The sequence below is a fragment of the Anas acuta genome, chromosome 16 (assembly GCF_963932015.1).
Source record: "Anas acuta chromosome 16, bAnaAcu1.1, whole genome shotgun sequence".
NCBI classification, from domain to species: Eukaryota; Metazoa; Chordata; class Aves; order Anseriformes; family Anatidae; genus Anas; species Anas acuta.
In genome coordinates, this window is record NC_088994.1 from 10,882,216 (window position 1) to 10,905,847 (window position 23,632).

Below are 23,632 nucleotides of genomic sequence, written 5' to 3' on the forward strand. Positions count from 1 at the left end.
GATAAGAGGCAGCACAGGAGACTACTGCAGGGAAACCTAAAATGGGCTGTTTGGGTTGAAATGCAAATTGTGAAATAAAAAGGTTGTTCTTGATAGATTCATAGTGTGAAGCAGTTCTTCAGCTGTGCCTGAATTTCAGTTTAGGAGGAAGCAAAGAAACACGATGTGTTTCAACCAGCTTTAAGGTAAACTCAGGTAAGGGAAGGCAGCTCGCTGGTGCCCAGCAGCCTGGCAGAGCGTTCAGCCTGGAAGCACGAGGGCAGCAGGGCTCCAAGTGTCCTGCTCTTCTGAGGGTGCGTGCACTGTGAGGTGTGAGCCTCTCTGCAGGAAGCTGGGAGCCTGCAGCATGGGCACCTTGGTCTGCAGGAAGGCACGTGCATAGGACATGCAAAGAAAAACAAAAATGATATAACGATTCCTTGATGCCATGATTTGATCTTGCAGAGATCCGACAGCAGCACATTATGCTCTTGCATTCCAGTAATGACACTGGGACAAACTAAGAACGCTTCAGATGTATTTGATAAATTAGATACTGTTCATAATAAGCAGCTTGAGTCAGTAATCTCAGGAAGGTCAGTGCCCAAGCATCCCTGATGTGTTTGCACAAAGCAGACAGAAATGGCCAAGGTACCGCTAGCGCATGGAGGAGCGTGGGCACCCACCGCTTGCCAGGACAGGCCAGAGAGAGAGGATATTGACTGCTAGCTTATAGTTTCAATTCTTTTCCAAGTTTTGCTTCCAAAGCAAGAAGAACTTTATAAAAAGTTGTGCTTGTAAACCAATGCTTTTCAAGCTTCTATTGCTGCTAATTATCTTTCCACTACATGATTTTTTCGAGTTGCCTTCTGGTCCTTATTACTATTGGTGTGTTATTATGGAGCATAAGGTTACTTAATACAGCAAAAGATTCAACAACATTTGCAAAACTGATATAGAAAGAAGGACTGGATTCTAGACTGGTACAGCTGGTTTAAGGTATTTTAGAAGTAAATGAAATCAAATGAGAATTTATAATCCTTCCTGAGGTCTGGATTCCATCAGACTAAACTCATTAGGCATTAAGGTGCAGGTGCAGCTAAATAAAGGATTGTTCTGCTTTTCTTAATACCATAGATTCACATCTTGAGTTCAAAATAAAAGTCTTTTAAAAGCACATGTATACATTGTGCATCTACTGGCAGCACTTGAAAGAGAAAGTTCAACTGATGGAATCTTCAAATGCCTCATTTTTGTCAAAGGAATGTGCCCGCTTCTTCGCTGGCTGTGATAAGGGACACAAGCAGAGAAACGACTGCAAATTGGCCTCTTAGTGCTTATTCATTTCATTTGCATCAGGCCTCCTTTTATCTACTGAACAGCTGCCCAAATAAATAACGTAAATCTAATTAATCTTTCTTTAGTAATGTATTGCCGCAACAATACCAGCAGCTCCCCAAATATTCCAAAGTTTGGGTCTACACCTGCGCAGGCTTCCCGGGAGGAACACGGTGGGAGCTGCATGTGCTGGGAACCGAGCCTTTTTTGTGGCTTACTCTGGTAAAAGAAAATAATCCAGGAACCAGTCTTCCAGGTTTGAAAGCGTATGGCTTGCTGGATTTCTTAGCTTAAATCCCAGATTCTGGTTTTGTTGAGAAAGGAGTTTGTAGGATATTACAAAATAACCAGTAGATATCAGGCGTTCGACCATCAGATAAGAATCTCAGCCTTCGACTGCAATCAGCACAATTTTGACGTGGAATGTACACAATCTGTGCCGTGCCGTAAGACCGCGATGGGCAGGACCTTTGGAGCTTGCCTGTGCAACAACAAACGTCTGTGCATTTCTTGGGCGGGCAAGCGCTGGGAGAGGAGAGCTGCTGCCTCTGATGGGGGCAAAAACTATTCAGGAGAAAGGTCCACGTGCCCTGGAGGGGAAAACCCTGCCAGAGCACAGCTCTTCTCTTGCGCCCATGCTGTTGCCTCTGTTGTATATTTTTCAGGTGTTCTGCATATGGAAGGTCTGCAGATATGAGCACAGTTTGTAAGCCAGGATTGTGCGATAGAAATACAGTGTTTGGGGGCATGGGAGGAAACGTTTTGGAAAATAATGCTCAGAGATGTCAATTACTGCTTAAACAGATATTCCAGAGTGTGGGGCTTCATGACGCATTTCACATTTTTCTTTAAGATCATCGTGTTTCCTATGTGCTGCCAAGGCAGGTGGGGCACTGCAGCATTTTCCTGCTTTCGAAACATGGGAACTGGGGACAAGGTCATTGCCCAACAGTGAACCGATCCTTCCTACCCGGCACGGCACAGCAGCTCCCTGTCTTGTTGGCTGCAGTGGGACTCACAGCTTATGCACATGGCCTTTTGGCTTTCTAGGAAGGTTTCTGTGCAAGACAATTTTATTGAGAAACAGGCAGGGGATTGCTTAGTCTTTTAATAATGTGGTACATGGGCCTAAGAACCATGAATATTAAAGGTCTGTAAGTGGATGACATCCACGGATAGTTCTGCTGGTAGATGTAACGTGCTCCTGTCCTCGAGTGATGGCCAGTTTGTTATTTCAGAACTGTGCTTGGAAGACAGAAATGCACATGTAGAGAATGTGTGCGTGTCTCCTTTCTGCTACAGACGTTGGTGGCCAGCGCTCCAGGCATAAAATCATCTGGGGGTTAGGAGATTTATCTTCCGTTTAATTCCCACCCACCATCTGCATTATACAAGAGGAATTTTTTTACGAGATAACACCGTGAGTGCCATCAGCAGCACCTAGCCCTGCATACCACACTCGCGTAGCGCGGTGCTGGATTCCTGACACTGAGCCTCCCGCTAGGGCTGGGCCATGCAGGCCTCCTGAGTCAGCCCCTAACAACAGCATTTGCTGTTTTGTTTTGTAGTGATCTTTTTTTTTTTTTGTCTTTGAACACAATTTTGCAATTGCAGTTCTGGGGTAAAAGATCAGCTGTCGTAACACACGTCTTCACATCGCTTTGGTATGAATGAGGAGAACACAGTTCCCGTCCTGTTGAGTGCAATTCTTAAAAATAGCACAGAGATGAGAGTGTGGCATTTAAGAAAGTGTCTCCCAAGAAGCAGGCACATGGATCACACTCTTCTTCAGCTCAGTCTCCTGCCCACCAGTTTTTGTGCTGGACTACAGCTGCCAATATGGGGAGGAAAAACTTTCAGACCATCAGACACGCTGATTTATGGTTTTCCCCCACTCTGCCATATTTTCAGTGAAACAACTCTCATGGTATGGTTGTGGACTAACGAGCACAGTGACAGTTACTGTTTTCTAAAGAAATATTTGGGGTTTACTTGAGCACGTTTCTGGATTCTCTCATGTACTTCTGTGTCCCCTGTGCTAGGTTTTAATGGGGCGTAATGGTCAGAGATCTGGGGCTACAGAGCCCAATATTCTTGTAATTTGATTATAATGCGTGCCACCGAGTTGCAGGAACTGTTGTAGGCAGAGGTCAAAGCTGTGTTCACACCAGCAAGAGAGGTTTTGCACCACATGTCCGATTACCTTCTCCTTTTCACCTGTCTTAGAAGACAAATGACTCATTGCAGAGTGCTGAAATATCTTAATCTTCTGATTCGGCCCAAGGTTTAAAGACTGGTTCCTAAAAGCTTCTTTCTGAGTTGAAGAGCAAGTCCTGTGCTGAGTGATTCTTTTTTAGCTCTTCTCTTCTGCAGTTTATTACAAGTATATTTGTGTAATTAGGGGGCCCAGTAGTAATGTTGTTAAAATACAAGTGGGCACATTTATTGTTTCCTCCAAAAGGAAACAACCAATCTCCAGCAGTTCTGGTTTTTCCCTGTCTCAACTGAACATTTACTGCTTTATGTAGCTAGCAGATCATGAGGCTAAAGTTACTTCTTTTTTTTTTCCCTTATTTCTTTTTCTTAAATAGAAAAAAAAAATCCCCTCCTTTCTCTTAATGAATGCTGGATTTTTTAAGGCTATGGTCAGAAAGGGGAACTTACACTCAGCATGTTGTTTATAGTGCCACACAACCTTCAGCAAAAGGGATGTGCAGAACTTTTTATAAAACTCTGAAAAGTCCCTGTGGGATTATAATTACTGCACAGTAATAAACAAATAAAAGTAGCGAGATAAAAATGCTCAGAATATTTTGAATGTTAGAAGCAATAAGTTTTAACCCTGGAAACCAGGGAAGGAACAGATTGCCAGCATCTACCAGCAGACAGAACAGGTATTGTTGGGAAATGATCACGGGTCGTGGTGAACAATTCTTGTTCGTGCTATTGTAGGCACTTGGCTGGTGTAAATAAATTGTTGTTCGCGTGTTGGTACAAAAGCATTTGAACACCGCTAACTGGTAAGCACAAGAATTCAGTATTTCTTAATTATCATATTTTTTTTGGCTTCCATTTAACCGATAAACCTGAACTTGCTTTCCTTCGGGGTGCCAAAGGACTCCTTAAGCCAGTGGGGGTTTCAGGTAGATGAGTAGGGAAATGCTGCCAGCCCTGCTCCCAGCCCTCACCCAGTAAGAGACTTGTCTCTCCGTCTGAATTACAGCCCCCAACTACTGATGCTGTATTATTTTATGAGTATTTTTTAGTAGATCTCCCAGGGTTCTTTTGGTCTCTTTTAAAAAGTTTTACTGCCACTCTACTGTGGAAAGAACAATTGGTAAAATCGGAGGACCGAGGCAGCTGCAGCGGTGCCAACAAAGCGAGGTGGCTGAAGGCAGAATCTGGCGCGGTGGCCCCAGTAAGAGTCAAAGCTCGACCAGATTTACAAAACCTGGTGAAGACATCGTGCCAGATCCTCAGATGGTGTCAATTGCGGTGACTTCACTGCTGCGGTGGCCTTGTGCCAGCCTGCTCCAGCTGATGCCACCAGGGGCTCCTCGTGGAGGTGTAATTCAGACCAGCATCGCGCGCTGGGAGGCTGCAGCCTAATGAGAGGAAACTTTTTGCTCACTTGAAAGGCACTTGTGCACAACAGACAAAACTTTAAAACATGGTGCACCACAACATTATCAGCCTGATCAACACGATTTTGTGCCCTCGTCATAAATAGCCTCACAAGGCACTGGCTCGTTTTAATTATTATTTAGAGGGAAGCAGTGCCCTCTCTCCCCTCCCATCCTTTTTTTTTTGTTGTTGTTGTTTCTTTTTTAAAAGGAAGGTAGCTTTTAAGAGCTTGCCATGAAGATCTAAGTTAAAGGATTTTCTCTACTACAAAGCCTGCATAGTTTCCCAGGCCAGGTGGACCTGATAGTACTGACTGCATGCTGAAAAATCTCATCCCCACCCTTCAGGCACTTTAATTGTAAGCCTTTCCAGATACACTGGATAAACACTGTCAAAATGAACCTGAAAGGGTTGTTGTTGTTGTTTTAGCCCTTAAATAATTATGAGTTTGTCTGTCTAATTACAACATAATCTTCTTAAAACTTTGGTTATTTGCAGTATCTTTTAAATAAGGCAGAATCAGAAACAGACAAAATCTGAAAGTTTACAGTTCTTCCACTTTAAGACACGGCAGAATTTTTACTCCTGTAAAATTTAATTCACCCTGATAACAGAAGAGTCTAGCTTGGAAGCTATTGAAGAAAGATAAAGATGATAAAGAATAGCGTGTGACCTCCGAGATGCAACAGAAACTTAACACTCTACGGATAAAATTTTTCAAACAGTTTAGAAATAGTTTAAGGTAATTTACGGAAAGACTTGAGTGACAAAGCACATTACTTGAAGTGCCTTTCCTTCACTAGGCACTTTCTAAATTCTTTCTCTTTCATTTCTTTACTCTCAGGAGACTTTTAAATCCAGTGAACCAAAACAACACTTTGTTTGTTGGTATAGCACAGCGCTGGCACAGATGGCAGACACTGCACCTGTTCCAATAAAATGGGAAAATTGGGAGATAAACCATAGCGCTCATTAACAGGAGTCTACTGAAACATGAACAATTTGTATTTTGAATATCTTCCAGGAATGAAAGAAGAAGTACATAAACAGACCTTGTTTTCACCATCAGTTTAAAATTAATTTGTTAAATGGAACTTTGTGTTTGTTTCATGTATGAAGACACTACATACCACTGAAGAAACTATGATTATGCTTGAATTTCTTTAAGAAATCAATTGATTTTATCTAGCTGTGCCTGTTCTTTTAGACAAAAATATTGGCAGTTTTAATCAAAATTAGTTAATCCTCCTGTACATAGTTGTGGGAGCTTTTTTTACTTCCCCGCTTTCTCATGCTGAGTAATAGCACATTCTTACAATCTAGTGCATAATGGCGAGAAGAACAACATAAACAAAAGCCCTTCTGCTAATCTATTAATAAATAACTAGCGTTGTGGGAGGTGGGGGGAACCATAGAGCTATCTGGATAGTTAGCAACAAAATTCACTGCAAAATAGTTTTTTTCTAGGCACAGGGAAAATGCTATGTAATATCTGATAGACAATTAAAAAAAAAAAAAAAAACAAAAAAACTTAAATGAGAAGAAGCATGATAATAGCTAACCAAAGGATAAATTACTGCAAGCATTTGCCTGGATCATCAGTGTTTGTGCAGTTGTTCAACATCCCATATATCTTTCTCTATTTCTCTCACATACACAAGAATTAAATACAAAATGTCATGAAAATTCCTAAGTATCATTTAATGTTGGCAGCCCTGCACTGTAAAGCCATTTATATAAAACTGTGGTTGGCAGCTCTCACTCTTCCATGGGAACAAATTAACATTGGCATTCCAAACACAGGAAAGTAAGGAAATTAGAAACACAGTTTATATTTGGCCAGTGCTTTGAAATACTGTACCATGCTACTGATGTCAATTAATGAAAAGCAGAATTTTGCGGAGAGGGTCTGGTTTTGAAACACATTAACACACGTTAAACATGTTTGCACAGGAACCGGATTGTAAGCATCTTGGTTCCAAAACAATAAAGCAATTACACTAAAACTTGTAGTCTCAAAGTTGCCATTAATTCAATCCACTCGATCTGGATCACTAAAGGATTTTCACTGACTCCAACATGCAGTCGACACAAATGTTTAAAAGAGCCTGCATGGCACATTACTGTGGGGCCAGATCCTGCAGGCTTGCACATATGAGCTTTCACATGAGCTCTTATATGTAACCTGCTGTAAATCGGGACTGTGTATAAGTAATGGGACTGTACAACGTATACCTAAATAAGCGGGGCCACAGCAAACTGGTTTTCATCAACAAAATAAGGATTTCAGAAAGAGATACTTGAATAAGAACTGGCTTGAATTTTGCTACCTGCAGCTTTCTCTTAGCAAAGATGTTTACTGACAAAATCTTAAACACTTCTGGTTTTCACATGTACACCAAAAAAAATCTAGATGGCAGTTTATCTCCTGGCACAGCTCCACTGCCTTCAATGGAATTACTCCAGCATGGAATTCGGCCCCGCAGTCTTTACAACACACTGTTTATTTGTACTGTGATTCAGATATTTTGATACCAGGAATCTTTCATCGCTGAAGTTTCTCCACATGAAATATGTCTTGTATTAAGAAATATCAGTTTCACATTTTTGTCAAACATTATTTGCTAAATTCTGTTTGTTGCATAGATGGGAATTCAGCTGTAGTTCAACAACAAGGGTTCGGCTAATAATGATAAGCAGTGACTAATAGGAGCTCGCTCGTGTTTTGATTGTTTGCAGTAAAGAAAACCTCCCTCAAAAACAATTTCAAGATTAGGAGAGAAAACTGTTTGAAGCTGTAGCAGAAACTACCGCGTGCTCATTATTTCAACACAGGGGCATTTCTTTGGCCCAATTCTGTTCTCAATTGTGCTAGTGTAAATCAAGAGGGAGTTTATTGGAATTACTTTGGACACACAGTTGTATAAATGAGACCGTAGGGCCAGCTTCAGTAGAAATTCGACAATTTACACCAAATGAAGACCTAGCCAAGAATTTTCTCTTGGGTTTCCATTTCCCAAACATGTGCATGTGCAAAGCTTTATCCATGTGATTAGTCCTAGTGAGTAGTCCCATTTATTTCAAACATTTGTAGAATGAGGATCTTAACCCTGAAACTAATTCCAAAAGCTCACTGCTTTCCTTAGAAGTTCCTTCCCTTTAGAGAAGAAATATATTTTTATATAAAAGCTTCTATATCTATGTAATTAATTCCAAGTGGATATTTTGATGCAGGCCTCAGAGGATGACTACTACTGGAAGGGGTTTAAAATACGATGGTCTCTTAATGCTTGATATTAACAGGTAGTCTCTTTATCTGGCCCGCTATCAAAATTTGCTTACTTGTGCTCTTGCTCAGATGACTTCATCCATCATTGCAACTTCTCACTGGTATTCATCAAGTTAGAACAATTTAGATGTGTAAAACTAAATTTGTTATCATTTTAACCACAAATTAACAGTTTCTGTGTAAATATTAGCATTTCCTCACTTGGTCCAAGGATTGAAGCCATAATGGCACTAACAGTATATTTGATTTAAACTAATTAAAAACAGAGGCTCTTGCAATTTAATATATTGATTTTACCAGTGGGACTTAAATCTTTTATAATAAGTATACACAGCTGCACCACTCACCCACCGCCACTTTTAAACCTAATCCCTGCATTCCTCCTGACAATAACATGACAGGATCCACACATCCCAGTATTAGCCTTAACCCCGGTGACACTGCCAGAATGTATTAAACTAAAACATAGCAGCGTCCTATTTAAAAGGAGCCTGTCAACAGCCCCGACTAGGCTTTAATAGTTATAATCTTGTTTTTAATTAATGTTTCCAACCACTTGTGTAACCTTCCCTCCCACATCTCTCCCCCCTACCCGAAAAAGCGTTTCAAGCCTATTTACAGAAGAAAACGTAACGCCTGGCTTCGTGCTGCCTGCCCAGGGGCCACTAAACCTCCTTTGCAAAAGGAGCGGTGGGGACGCACACGCGGGCACGCAACCAAGACCGACGGCAAACGGGGCCGGGTGCTTGGAGAGGAGCGGGTCCTGCACGCTTCACTTGTGCCCAGCTCCTGTTACAAGCATCACAAGACTTGGCCATCAAGGCCCGTCTCCTTCAAAGCACTTTACAAGCTGCCGTGCTTTGGCTTTCAGGCCACAGATGCTGGTGGGGGCCTCGCCTCCCCAGGAGAGCCTGTGTGGGAGCTGTGTGGAGCCCCTGCTCCTCTGACAGACACCTATAAATGCAGGTGAGCAGAGGGGGACAATTTCCACACATGATTTTTTCCTTGCGCGAGGACATCTGTCCTTGGCTACCTCTGTCCTTGGCTCACAGCTTTTCTGCTACCACCGCAGCTGCAGGATGCAGGTACATCACTCGCTGCTGCTGTTTTATCATTTTGCACCCGGCGATTTGGAAAGGAAGGAATTTCTCTCTACAACTGGCCGGACACTGAGGGAATACCTGTTCTGTGCTGCAGTCAGGGCAGTCCCTAAGTGCTGTTTGCTGCAGGCTTTCTACCGTAGCCGTTCTTGTACCACCAAGTGCCGTATACATCCACACTGTCTAAAACAATTACAGGGTGTACCTGTTCGGGCTTGAGAGCCGGTAACAGTGCTAGGTGGAGGTGAAAGAAAAAGCCGAGGGCTTGGCCTAATGTATGGACAGACCCATGTGATCATGACCAGGCATTCAGGGCTAGCATTTAATCTGCTTTGTTTCAAGTGGGAAATATGTGAAGATCAAATAAGTTCAAATCCAGGTCAAATATCCTTGAAAATCTTTGATTTATATAAGCAGGAAAATGAGGTTTAAAAGAAGTGATTATGAAAGGGTTACTAAAAACACAGCTGTACGCGTACTCTTATATCTGAGGCTCTCCAAAGAAAAACTGTGTGACATCTATATTAACCTTTGGCTGTACACCAATGAAGGCCTGTAGTGAGCTGGAATGCAAGGCAGCCCCTTCCAAATTTTAACACAAGCCAGGTTACAGCTGCAAATGCCTGCAGCCCGTGCTCACTTTATAAAGTATTCCCCGAAGGAAATTTTTTAACTGTTATAGAATCTTTTTCTAATACCCTACAGTGTTAAAGCCTGTTATTAAAGGGCAAAGAGATGGTTCTCTATGCCAAACACTTGTCAACAAAAAGGATAGCCAGATGGTATGAAATAAAAGGAAACTTGGGGGCTCTTCAGCTTCTTGATTTACATTAACAAAAGCCACTTTCATGTGCTCCTTCCAAGAATGACTAATTCCCCTCCCTCACCCCCCCCATTTTTTGCCAGGATTAAACAATGTTGTTCATTTTATAATCAACCATGAGACAAATTAACAAATTGCATATCACTTGTGCCGACTCTTTTAAAAAAATATTCTAAGCAAGTCTGTTTACCAAGTCAAGATTACCCACATAAGGACAACTCAATTATTTTTAGAAGAGAGGGTCTAAGTAATGTGGAGGATGTTTACTCCTTAGCTGCTGTTTATAAACTTGAAATTTAAACTCGTGCAAAAAATGTTTTGTGTCTTTTCAGTGCTTAAAATGGATCAGTTTGTAAACTTTATTTGGACAGGGTCTGAAGTGGAATTCCAGCTAATGAAATTAGAGTAATAAATTTTATAAAATTAGACGGTAATTAGCTGACTAGCTTCGTCAGACCACTGTGGCTAAATTCTCTTTTAATTTACATGTAACTTCATTCTTGACACAAATCCATTCCTCATCCATCTTAGCACAGGTGTAAGTTAAGACGAAACGTAGCCTGCGAATTAACTGGTTATAAATCTAAATCTAATTAATTGTCAGGATTTTACAGTGATATTACAAGCTTAGTACAAAGCTCCCTGCAACATAACCCTGAAATGGAGCACCTGTATTTGGGTTCCTCCCTACCAATACTCACTATAAATTCTTTGGAATAAATATACACAGAATCTCCATAGAAATCACTGTGTACTTTTTTTGTTGTTGGGTTGGAGTTTTTTGTGGGTATTTTTTGTGTGTTTTTTTTTTCTTTTTTTTTTGTACTATGTAGTGCATTAAATCTTTCAATGTAAATATTTATTTTTGTATTTTTTTCCTCTAAAGCTGTACAAGTAGGTAGGGAATATGAATAAAAAAAAATATGCATATAGATTAGCATTTGGAAGCCTGGAATAATATGTTTAGTTTATTGACATTTCTATATTATTTCTTTACTCATTTTTACTTCCTCCATTACTAAGATGAAAGTTTATTATGCTGTGCCACTTCCTCATTGTGATGGCTCTCCTATGGTAATAAAAGCCTACCTGTGAAACGTCGTGCTCGCAGAGTATCTCTTACAAAACTAGGACACAGCTTACAACGGTCTCATTTAGCAACTCAGTTCTGGTGTAAAAGGGATCATTGCAGAAAGTCCCCAGAAAAATATCGATCCTATAATAGATCTTCTTATTTTCCCTGAATGGCACAGAAAGCTGCACATATAGAAGCAGGTGTTGCATTTTACTATGTATGGGAGCCAGTGGCTGGTCTAACTCATTAAAATGTCCATAAACAAGCCTGTCTTTGTCCTATAAAGATGAAAGACCGATGACTATAATGGGATGAAAGGTGTGCACGGTGATGAAGAAAGCTGTTATAGATCTCTGTCCTTTTTAAACTCGTCCTGGCATGCACTGTTGACAAGGGAACAAAACAGTACAGATAAACCTCTGAAATGCGCCTTGCTGGTAATAATTCCACCTGTCTTTTGTAAAACTATTGGGTTTTGCCTGTGCTTTCTACTCTCTGACCATGCTGAGAATGAGTAAGTAAAATGGTAATTAAGTATCTGAAATAACGCTTTCAGATTTCAAAGCTAACTACAAAGCCCAACAGGTCGAAATGCATCTATCCACTACCATATCACATCACATCGGGACTTTGAGTGTGAACAGTTTGTACAGGTATAACCTGCTCCATAAAACGTTCTTACTTAGACACATCCAATAATGTAATTTTTACTTCGCAGCTTATAGATCGATTCCACTCTAATCACAAACCCTTTGTATTCAAAGTAATTTGGGACCTGAACATTAACTCCTTGTATGTAAAACTCCCACAGGCTGCAGGAAGGCTTCTCCTTGCGTAGGAGGTGTGGGACTGGAGCACTGCAATTTTACCAGTGAAAGGTCTGCAGTGAAATAGTTCCACACAGGAGGGGCACGGCTGCTTCCCCAGAGCTAAGCTTCCTCCCACCAGGTACTTGCAAGTTTCACAAACGCTCCACTCTACTGAAATTCACAGAAGCGTGAATTTCACCGTAGTTACTTCGAGTCCTTTGTCTTGTGTCAGGAACTCTCCCTGCACTCCGGGTGTACATCGTGTAGGACCCGAGGACCACAGGCAACAATGTCTGCAAGATCACTCTTATCTCCAAAGTCAAATATTTGACTGCCATTTGTACTTTTGGCTGCTCAAATATTTGATAATTTAAATGTATCATTGCCGATCAGCTTAAGTATCTAGCAGTGATTAGGCAAACACGATAATTGTAAATGGAAAGTATCAGCACTCTCCAAGACCGCAGTCCCCGGGCCAAATGTAAATGGGGTTCCTGCTGTGAAGCTTATGGCATGTAATAAGGAGGTGCAGCTTGCGCAAAATAGAGCTCTCGCACGGTGCCGTCTCCGTATCACGCAAGAACCGTGCTGGGATGGCTACCGTGGCCAGTAATTACTGACGCGTGTCACGGAGCCTTTGCAGCTACTGACAGTTTTCAGTTAGTCAACGCACGGGGATTAGAGGGGTGGTGGTTTAATGTGTGCTGCCTCGGAAGCTCCAGACAGCCAAGGTGTCGGAACAGCGACATCCACAAAGGCGGTAATGGATTTATCGATGAGGGGGGTGCCTGCAGTGCCTGGCGGGTTACGTGCTAGAGGTGCGCTCCTCTTGCTCTCCTCTTGGTTTGGGGCAAAGTTTGAGCTGATCTTGTTTTGCAAATACTATTCACGTTCTGTCTTGAACTTGCAGGCACCCAATCTGTACGCGTGGTGGTTTCAGAGCTGCACATGATGAGGTCTAAAAATGGATAGAGTGAACCAGGGTCTATAATTATATATTTAAAATAGAACACTCGTCCTGACAGTGTTTTACTCAAATCCGGCCAAGTCAGTCCAAACGGGTGTGCAATCTACAGCAAGCAAATAGAAATCAGATTGGGCCGTGGCATCCAATTAGAGAGGCCTAGCGAGCCGCATACAAAGCATGCCAACTTTTGTATCATTTGCATAAACCCATCCACATGTGCTTGTGAAAAGAGGCAAGTTAGCTGCATAAACCGGGGTCAACAGAAAAAAGCTGCAAGAGTAAATAAGGATTTACTGTGGAATCCCTCTTGAGCCGTTAGGAGAACACGTGCAAGCAGCTCGGCCCCTTCAGCTCGGGGAAGGCTACGCCGGGACGCCACGGGGTGCCGAGCACCTGGGCAGCCCCGGTGGCTCCGTGTCCCCAGGGCCACGAGCGGTGCTGTGCCCCGTGCTCCTGCCTGGCTTTGGCATCTTCCTTGGCAGTGCGGGATGCGGAACGGCCCCGCTAATTGTCCCGTTCAGCTCATACCTGCAAATCCCATTTCTGAGGTGCGGCACGAAACTCTTGAAGGGAGAGGACAACAAAGGAACGTGGCATGTCAGTGCGCGGGGTGGAGCGCGGTGAGCCCGGTGGCTGTCCGAGCACCAAGGTGGAAGGACGGGGCGCTCTGTGCACCGCTGCTCAGCCTCACCAAGACGTCGCCTGTCCGAGGGCTGCTACCTGCCTGTCCTCACCCTGTGCCAGCGGCTCCCTCCGGCCTCAGCGGGCCACCTGTGCCTCCCACCCGTGTCTGGGGCTCTGCACTGGCCTCCCCCCGCCCGGTCCCCCCCGCGTTCAGCCTCGCCGAGGGCAGGCACTCACCCAAGTTGACGAAGCTCATGACCATGTCAGCCTCGGTGAGGAAGTTGCTGTCCTGCAGGCTGGCCAGGGGCGGCCCCTGGGTGCTGAAGATGGGCTTGTAGGGGTAGGAGAAGCCCTCTCCCTCCTCGGCCGCGGCCCCCGCCGCCCCCTCCTCGCCGGCCATGGCATTGTAGAGGTCCAGCATGAACATGGGGGCCGAGTTGTGCTTGCCGTGGAGGTGGGGCCGCGGGCGGTGCGGCAGGCCGAGGATGGAGAGGATCTCCCGCTGCATCTCGCGGCGCTCGGGGCCGCGCAGCCGGCGGTGGATGAAGCTGGAGTGCACCTCGTTGTCCACCGTGAAGTCGGCCAGGACGCAGCGCAGCCAGAGCGCGGGGGCGGCGGCGCCCAGCACCAGGAGCCAGGAGGCGGGCTGCCCGCGCCCCGCCGCCCGCATCGCTGCTGGCCGGCGGCCCCGGGGAGCCGCGGGGGGCTCGGGGGGCTCGGGGCTGCCCCGCCGAGGGGCGCTGCCCTCCACCATGCGCGCCGCCGGGGGCCGGAGCACGGTGCCGGGCGGATGCTCACTGCGGCGGCCGGCGGCCCCCCGGGAGGCTCCGCAGCCGGCTCATGGCCCGCAGGGGGCTGCCCGGTGGTCCCGGCCCATGGGACGGAGCGGAGAGGAGAGGGAAAGAGAGGAGAGGAGGGGAGGGAGGGCGGCAGCGGCGAGCTGTGGCCGTGCGCGCAGTGGTGCTCGGCGGAGAGGCAGCGGGAGGGTGGCTCTGGTGGGAGGAGCAGGCTGGGGCAGCCAGGCGCTCTCTAGCCCGCTGCAAAGCGCCGGGGAGAGGAAAATCCCCGGCGCTGCCTAGAGGAGGAACAGCCCATCAGGTTGCTTTGTCGGGAGGGTCGCCGAGGCTGGCGGCTCGGGGGGGAAAAAGGGAGCCGGCCCCCGGTGGGTGCGATGCGGGGAATGGCACTAAGGGGAGGACACGCCGGGAGGGCGCAGGGAAGGGGCGAGCACATCGCCACTGTGCCCACACCGCACGCACACACCCCTCTTTTTCTTTTTTTTTCTTTTTTCTTTTTTCTTTTTTTTTTTTTTCTTTCTGGAGTACGGTCGCGGAGAGTCTGGCCAGGACAAACCCAACAAGAGCAAAGTGTCTCAGACGCGGTGATGGAGATGTTCCCGTGCACACAGACGTGTGTGGCTGCGCGCACACAGCCCCGGCCACTTTTTCCAACTGGCAGCAAGGAGAGTACTGGGGAAGGGTTAGAAACCCAGGGCTGAGGGGGCTCATCATTTAAGCATCATGAAACCGGCAGCATTTACGTGGTTTGGACCCATCAACCTGCACAGGGGTACCGTACACATCTGCATTACCCTGCTGTCGCCATCCCCTGTTCTGCTGCTGCCTGGCACACAACTTCGTGGCAAACTGCTTTGAAACTTGTCAACTTTCTAAAGCAGTGATTGCACCGTGTGTATTTTTGTCTTATTTTAACTCGGTGCATAAAACATCTACAATAATGGAGTCCCCGCCCTGTTTAGTCTGGGTAGATGTCTACTGCAGCAGTAAATAACAATCTCAGATAAGAAATGTAGGCTGCTGCTTCCCAAACCTTACTTGGAAAGCAAGGGGAAAGCAGGATGGAAGGGTTTATCTGTGACACCAAATCCAGCCCAAGGTAATTTCAGGAACCATGCATATGCAGTAAGTTTATGCAAACATTAAGATTCATTCCTTAGGCAAAGGAGGAAGAAGAGGGTCAAAGGAAAAAGGAGGTCATTGCTGTTGTTTATTTGATAGATCGTTCATCTGGTGTTTTCAGGTGAGAAATATCCAGTAGTATCCAGCACCAGATCCTGCATCTATTCTGAAAAAATAAAATTCAGCCCTTCTCTTAGCTCGTTATGATTAGATTCCTTGCATAAACATCAGGTAACTAGTCCAGAGGTGCATGGGAAACACACTGAATGATTTAGAGTGTTTGTGTGCGTCCATGTGCACCTCTTAATGACAGGGAAACTGAGGGATGACATTGAAATGACTCACAGAGCTATTGAAATAGTGGTGGAACCAGCATTAAACTCCCAGCTCGGTCCTAAGACATGTTTAGGAATGAACCAAGCCAGGGGGATGGTGGGAGGAGAGAGGCTGTGCAGCCACAGCCACATTAAATAACAGGAGAGCACTTGGAGGTGCTAACAGGGGGGCTCACAACACCCCTGTGGCTGCCTTCTCTTTGCTCCCCGTTAATGGCAACCCCAAACCCAAGCAGCAGTGTTTTGGATGCTCAGCTAACATCAAACTCTAACATCTTCTGTACTTCCTGAGGAGCAGCACTAACCTGCTCTTAGCCAGGCAGGTATTTGCCTAAATTTCTCTCTTGCCTAGGGTGTGGTTTTTGACCAATTTAGCCTGATCTAAATCCAAGCTCCAGCTGAGAATGATGCCTTTTCCTCCTCCCATCCCAGCCTGGACCTGATACTGACACTTGCATCTGCATGCAGGTTAGGAAGCTGGTTCTGTTTTTTAAAATAATCTTTCTTAAACAATTTCTTATTTTTTTTTCTCTGAGTTAATTTTCTGCTGGATCAGCTGCTTGATCTGACTGACTGCATATGGGATTGCACTGGAACCCGGGAGGCCACAGGAATGCACAGCTGGGGGCAAGGAGAGGGTGTCTGGGCTGGGCTGCCTTAGATTGGCTTAAACCGGTTGTGGAAGGGCAGGGAGATGATTCAGCATCCCTCTGCCTTTCAGCTGCAGATAACTTGATTTCACTTTCTTTTTGTTCCTTGTAGGCAGTTGGTTCTTCTGGGTTTTGAGTGTTGGTCCTTGGTCATGCAGCGGGGCAAGGAGACTTGCCTTCGGCATGGACAAGGAGATCAAAAAATCTCCTTGGAGATTGGAGCAGTGGACACGAGAGCAGGTGTCCCTGCTTGCAGAATTACTTACACCCAAAGTGCTGGTAGCACACATTTTTTAAATTGATAAAGCTTCAGGTCAGTGTTGTGCTTTGAAATGCCATTGATCTTTGAGAGGGGTAAAAAAAGAAAAATACAGTTCTAGAGGTTCACATACTGGCTCAACACCTTAGGGTGTTAACACAATATGTGGCATTGAAGAAACAGCAGAGGGAGAAATGTAAGCCTTGAAACCTCTTGATTTGACATATTTATTGAAAAAATGATGTTTGAATCTATTTCCTTCTTGCTGAAGTGAGCTGGTTTTGTCCAAGATGAGATGGTTCCTGGCTGAATGCAGGATATGTTCTTTGAAGATGGGGAAATGCTAAAACCCTATCCTCTGCTTTCATAAGGATAGCTGATAATCCCTTCTAGCTGTATTTTCTATGATCCTATCGCACCAAGCGCGGCACTAAACAAACACACGGTGGTGTGCAATGGGGGGGTACTCCTTGCATATATGCTTAAAAGGATGCAACATAAACACCGTCTGTGAGATGAGAAGGAATTTGTTAAAGAATCATTTTTTGTGAATGTGAGGTTCACGGCTATTGACTTCAGCTTGCTTTGGGGCACAACAAAGCAGCATTTATTCTGCTGCATACAATAAAGATGGTGTAGCTCAAACTGCAGTGCTTCACTCCTCAGATCTGGGCTTGAATTTCAAATACCTTTCAAACAAGAAAGGTACAAACTGGATTGTCTTTCTCATGGACAACGTCCTCTTCCCTCCTTTATTCCCGCTGTGTGAGCTCCGTCCTGCTTCCCTCAGGGTCGGTTCCATGTAGGCTGCTGAAATATTGGCACCCCCGTGCCATCGCCTTCTTCCTCCTCCTTCCTGGATCAATTAAGAAACCAGTTTTTCCTCTTGCTCTTCTCTGCTCGTCTTCTCCTTCCTGCTCTTCTTGAGAAGGAAAAGTAAATGTTTCTGATGAAGTAATCCCTGGTCGTTGGCACTTGCTGCTTCAGATAATTTCTGTAAAAACAAACTCCCTCTGTTTCTTGAGGTTCTGTGCGAGCCGCATTACGAATTGAGTAACTTTTTGATCTCTTTGAGCGTTGCGTGTGTGCTCTTATCTGATTTTTGTACCAACTGCTGCCATTGTTTTTGTTTGTGTAGAAGCCAGTATACTTGGAAGTATCCCTTTAGGAGATAAAGAGGCTGGTTTTAAGACATGAAATGTGCAGGTATGTGCTTGATGAATTTGTATGCGCTGATATCATCGTGTGCTCATATTAGGCAACGTGCCAGCAGCAGAATTGGGCCATTTGCATTCAGGTTTAACGTATGGGCTCTAAAAAGTATAGGTTCTGCTCACCAGCTCATTTCATGACTGTTTTCAGAAATCGGACACAAAGCATTTTTTCCTCATTTCTGCTGAATCAGTTTCAAGCTCTTTGCCTTCCTACTTTGATGTCCTCTTTTTAACTTTTACCATGTTTCTTTCCCATTCTGTTTTGCATCTTCTCTCATTTGTCTTGAACAAAGTGCGAGCCCTAAATTATAGCAAACTTTTTTCTTCTTCCAAATGTTCCCACTAAAATAGCATGTGTTTGGGGAATTGTTCCTCTGGGCCCTGCACATGCAAAACACTTATATAACAAAAATAATAGCATTATTATTTGTATAAGAATGCATAATTAGCTTGCATCTTTAATTGCGCCATATTGGATTATCCTTATCAAAAGTTTCTATTCATCTCCTCAGCGTTATAGCTAAGAGCATATTCACCAAGATGAAAGTAATCGCATTATGGGTAAGCCATTGTATTACCTCTAATCCAGGAATTTAAACAGATTGGGGTTGCACTGTGCTGGGTCGGACTGCAGTGATTATGGTGTAAAAATCAGGTATGGATCCTCACTGCTACTGATCAGAGGAGAGTTGGAAATGAAACCTGTGTTTCTGGGTGTGAGGGGACATTGCTACCTCTGGAGACAGTAGTGATAACTAAAATAGCTTTGTATTTATGCAATGGGCCTGATGCTGAATTCAACAGCTGCGTAAGGTGGACAAAGTTCAGTACTTCAGAGTTCTTTGCCTCACAAAACTACATCTCCATGGATGTTCTTCTATTATTATTTACTTCAGATAACATTAGAATTGAGTTTATAACATCGAAACATTTGTAGTATAATATTTGTCACACATCTATGTAGAGTTTGTATGCGTTTAATAGGCCTAAATTATATTTTATGTATGTTTGTATGCAGCTGTTTGTATATTGGTCTGAATACGTGTATGTGTGCATCCAGCAGTATACTTCAATAATGTCTTTATACGTACATAAGTGCTATATTTCTGCAGCGTAGATACATGTGAATATTGTTTGACATAGGACTGCTTTCAGGTCTGCATATTGCCAAAGCCATGCAAACAAAACTGAATTTAATTTTGCACTATTAAAATATTCTGCGTGCACTTGATTTGGTCAAAGCTTTTGGCATAAACCCAGGTATTTCCTTCACTGGTAGCAATGTAATCGGAACATCTGAAACCCTAGGCTTGGATTTGTGGAAGCCTTTGCTGAGGATATCCTCGTGTGTCATAGGGTTAGGAGCAGGCTTAAGCCGTGCTGCAGTGCCTTGGAAATGGGGCTCTGAAAGTCTGCCTAGTTGTAATGTTTTCTTACGAGAAAGGGTGGTCTTTGCTTCAACAGCCCATCATCAGATTATCAGGATTCTTCTTATTAACATATATTTATTTCTTCAAGAGTATTTTTAGTTCTCTGCTGTTTGTTTTCACTACGGACATTTATTTATTTTTCAATCAGCTATGAACTAAAAGCATGTAAAATCTACTCATTGTTTCCAAAGTGAACAATGAGAGCTGATTCTGACCTGTAAAATGCAATGAGACAAATTTGGATGGCTTTACTTTTTCTCTCCAGGCAGGTGCAGAGTAATACCTCAAAAGAACCATTATTTTGTGCCTTTATTCCAATGTGTACATAAATGCTTGCATAACCCTTGCACAGCTGCTGTACAAACTACTCATGCCACAAGTATTAGTAATCCTAGCAGGGGAGGTTGCATGGAAAATTGGGGTGTGTATGCTAAACCATATGTACCATGCCCCTGAATCATAAAACTTCTGTTGCTGGAGAAGAGAGGTTTTTGGAGGCTGGATTTTACAGGTCAGGAGGAAACCAAGATTACACACAACAGCTGCACCCCACAATTTTTCTCCTGTTGAGCCTTATCTCACTCCTGCATTTAAATAAGCAGGAAACAGAATCTGGTCTGACGTTATCTTAATTTGGTCTTGGTTTCTACTTTTATTTATTTCATTTCCATAGGAACAATTATTTTAGTAGTTTATTTTGAATACGTCTTAGAGCCACTCAGATTGGAAATCTGTGCTGCCAATTCGGAGCCGCATTGGGCTGCAGAGGTACAATGTGCATTTTTTTGTGTCTCTCTGATTCTGCCCCTAAAATAACTTCCTTTGTATCTGTGATGCTTTGTAGGGATGTCTCTGCACTGCTGTGAGCACCGAACTCCGTTCACTGTTCTGCCCCAGCTCTGTGCGGTGTGAGGAGCAGGAAGCAATCTCCCAGGGCTTTAGCGGCAGAAAATCATCCAGCAGAAGTTTATGCTGGAGGATTTTAAAATAATATGAAGGGACTGTTTCCTCTGCTGGTGTAAATTGGCATAGCACCATTTGAGAAAACAGAAGTGTGCTTATTTACACCAGCAGAGGATCTAACTGGGTTGTTCCAGTACACCGAGTAGTTGGTATTGCTGCTGATCTTTTTGTGGCAGAGACTTCAGTTGTACGTCTATCACTATAACAGTTTACTTTTCTGAGATTGGGACTTCTAGGTTTTCAATCAGAAATCTTTTTGCTTACTAGGCGGTGCTTAGCATGCCCCCAGTTTGCTTTGTAAAGAGCATCCTTTCAGCATTCATCCGAAGCCTTTTCTACAGTTGCATGAGCTCCATAGGCACGTATATACTGTTAGACTATTAAGATAATTTTTCAGTTAAGACATCGTCAAACTGCAAGCAGGACAATAGAAACAAAACCCCTTTTGTTCCGACTAAACTGTTCCTAATGACCCCCTCTATAAACAGTGGCACCAGCGGAGGTCTCAACAAGGCTCTTCATTGAGACCCCTTTCAAAAGGACAAGCAGAGCAGAACATGGGGCAGAAACTCTCAGAGAGTTACTGCACTTTGCTCCGCTTTGGTGGTCTGACCACAAGAGAGAATCTGTTGTTTTTGTTGTCCGAGACACCCAAAAATAATAATTTAAAAGCATGAATTTCCACAATTAGCATCCTATAAAGACTATTAAATATTTGGATTGTCTGGAAAAGAGCAGAAGGAAACAGTTTGTTTGCTTGTTTGTTTACTTAAATCAAGGGGCTATAAAGTATTCTCATGAACTCCATACAAAAGATTTATCATCATTATTATTATTATTATTATCATCATCATCATCATTATTTTGGAGGAGGAGGCTAGTTAATTTACCTGCTAATCTCATATGAAAATAAAAACATAAAGTCCAAAGAAATTAAGGTTTGTATGCTCCAGTAAGATCCTTTCATTTTTCTGGGGGTAAAAATTATCTTTGGGAATGATGTGTGCTTGTCATGAGCTCTGAGCAGGGGAGAGGTTTCTGTTGCTTAATGTCTAGAGCAATTGGAGCTACAGTGAAAGACTGAAACCACTAAAAAACAAAACTTCTGTTCTTTTATGTAGGTAACTGTCAGATGCTCCATATAGATGACTGTAGCATAGAGTGCATCTTCATGTAGTTGAAGGCTATGGAGATTATGAATCATTTCCTGATTAGTTCTGTCCCTATTTCTGTGTCCTGAATGCATCAGAACAATAGCATGGAAGACCTTCCATTTAAACAAAAACCTATTTACAGAGCATCTTCATTGAATGTAATTGGGAAGTGTTGATAGGTCAGACAGCAAGAGCCCATGATTTGGGAATTATATTGATTACATTTTCAAATAGAAATGTCAGTTTCTTCTGGAAGAAGCTGGAATTTGTGTTCTGGCATCTGATTTACTAGGGATATTTCTAACAATGCATGGGCTACTGCATCAGTTGGATAGGAAGAGACCACGGAAGGAGAAGAGAGAACATACATTAAGACAAGAACAGCATACTCTGAGTAAAGGCTAAATCATAGAGAAGTTTGTCCTACAAGTTCCAGAACACCCTCAAGTATCCACAGTGCTGTGGAGGGCTGGGAGTGCCCTGTGATTTTTGTTTTGGAAGTGCTCGGCTGGTTGCAGCTTTGGGCTTCTCCTCCCTGCGGGTGGGCACAGTGACCCTGCTCTTCCTTCACAGGAGGTTGGGATGGAAGGTTTCAGCGTGCCTGGGAAAGAGGAAGGATCTGGGTAGGAGCAGGATGAAGGTCCAGTGCCCTGTGACAGGATACTGAGAGAAAGAGAAATGTCAAAGAAATCCTTAAGAAATTTCCAGTAGAAACAAAAGGATCTTTGTGAAAGATGCTGCTAGCAAGCCTAATAGGAGGAATGGGGATGTAAAATGAATTGAGAGGGTTTACAAGTTGTACAGAATTGTTCTCAGCCTTGAGGCAAGAACAAAACGCGGAGCGCTTACTGCTTACTATATTTGGTATGTATGGAAGAGCAGTTTGGACATCGAGGGAGATAATAAAATGCAGAGTCTAATTCATCCCTCCCCTGCACGTGGTGTCAGTGCACTAGGGACAGAGAAAATATTTCTGTTAAAGGACAATTCTGAGGAAGAACAACTGAGGCTTGACCTGACTTTTTGTGAAAGGGATTGGTTTTCACTGCAGCATAGCACAGGTCCACAAGTATGTGCAGATCTATTCTGTGAATACAATTTTATTCTTCTGTCTATGCACGTAGGCCTTGTACCGAGTGATGGAGATTGCAATTTCAGCACTAAATATGGTAATTAATTTGATAGCATGACTGCACAGTATTAATTTCATCACATCTTTCCACAAAAATATGCATTTAAGGATTGCTTTGACTGAAAAATTCTGAAAAAGGGCTAACTGTATCTGACTAAAATTTGCTGCCTTTAGGTCGCAGACTTTCTAGTTGAAAATGCCAGGTGGATGGGCTGAAAAAAAAAACACCTTGTTTTCTGAATTCATCAGCAGAAGCTTGTAGGAATTAATTTATTGGAATAAATGAGCATATGGATTTCTGTTTTCAATGTCATGTAAAACAGATTTTATTTAATGATTTTATTAGAAACGGTAATGTTTAAGGGTCATATTAGATATGTCATAATTGTTAATTATGGAGAACAACAGCCTCAAAGAGGATTTTTTTCCTAGTTTTCATGTAATTGCATTAGGATAATGATGAGGATAAAAGTAACAACACAGACTTCGTATTAACTTTAATACAAAATTGCTTTCTCTTGAATGTGATGACTATGGTTATACATAAATCTTCTGAGCCAAAGTATTCTTAAACAGCGATACTGCCTTTTGTGCTACCTTGTGATTCTCTTAGATTTTAGTATTGTTAGTTGTTGTTTATTCCACTGCATATAAATGCTTATTGCAAGCTTTCTACCTTATAATAACAACAATAAGACACAGATATATCAGTATAAAACAGTGATCTTTAAAATTTTCTGATCTGCGGACTTTGGAGGCAGCCAATTCTTTGTCATATCAAAACCATCTGTCTTCTTTACCTTTTTGGATCCCTGTAAAAGCAGTTCATGGGCCCCAAAACCTAGTAAAACACACATTTTAAAACATTGATATGAGAGAATATAGAAAGAACAAATCAAATTATTTTTGCCTGTGCAAAAGGGAAATGTCTCTCATCTTAAGGCCAGC

The 23,632-nt window shown here is 43.3% G+C and overlaps 2 protein-coding genes across 1 annotated transcript in view; one reads left to right on the top strand and one right to left on the bottom strand.

The window, feature by feature from the left end:
• The window catches only part of BMP7 (bone morphogenetic protein 7), a 46,272-nt gene extending 31,526 nt beyond the window's left edge, over nt 1–14,746 (bottom strand). The window contains exon 1 of the mRNA XM_068700027.1: nt 13,866–14,746. Coding sequence (XP_068556128.1) covers nt 13,866–14,382 — 517 coding nt within the window. The 5' untranslated portion in view covers nt 14,383–14,746. The remainder of the gene's footprint in view (nt 1–13,865) is intronic.
• SPO11 (SPO11 initiator of meiotic double strand breaks) overlaps nt 1–23,632 on the top strand; it is a 326,125-nt gene that overhangs the window by 269,678 nt on the left and 32,815 nt on the right.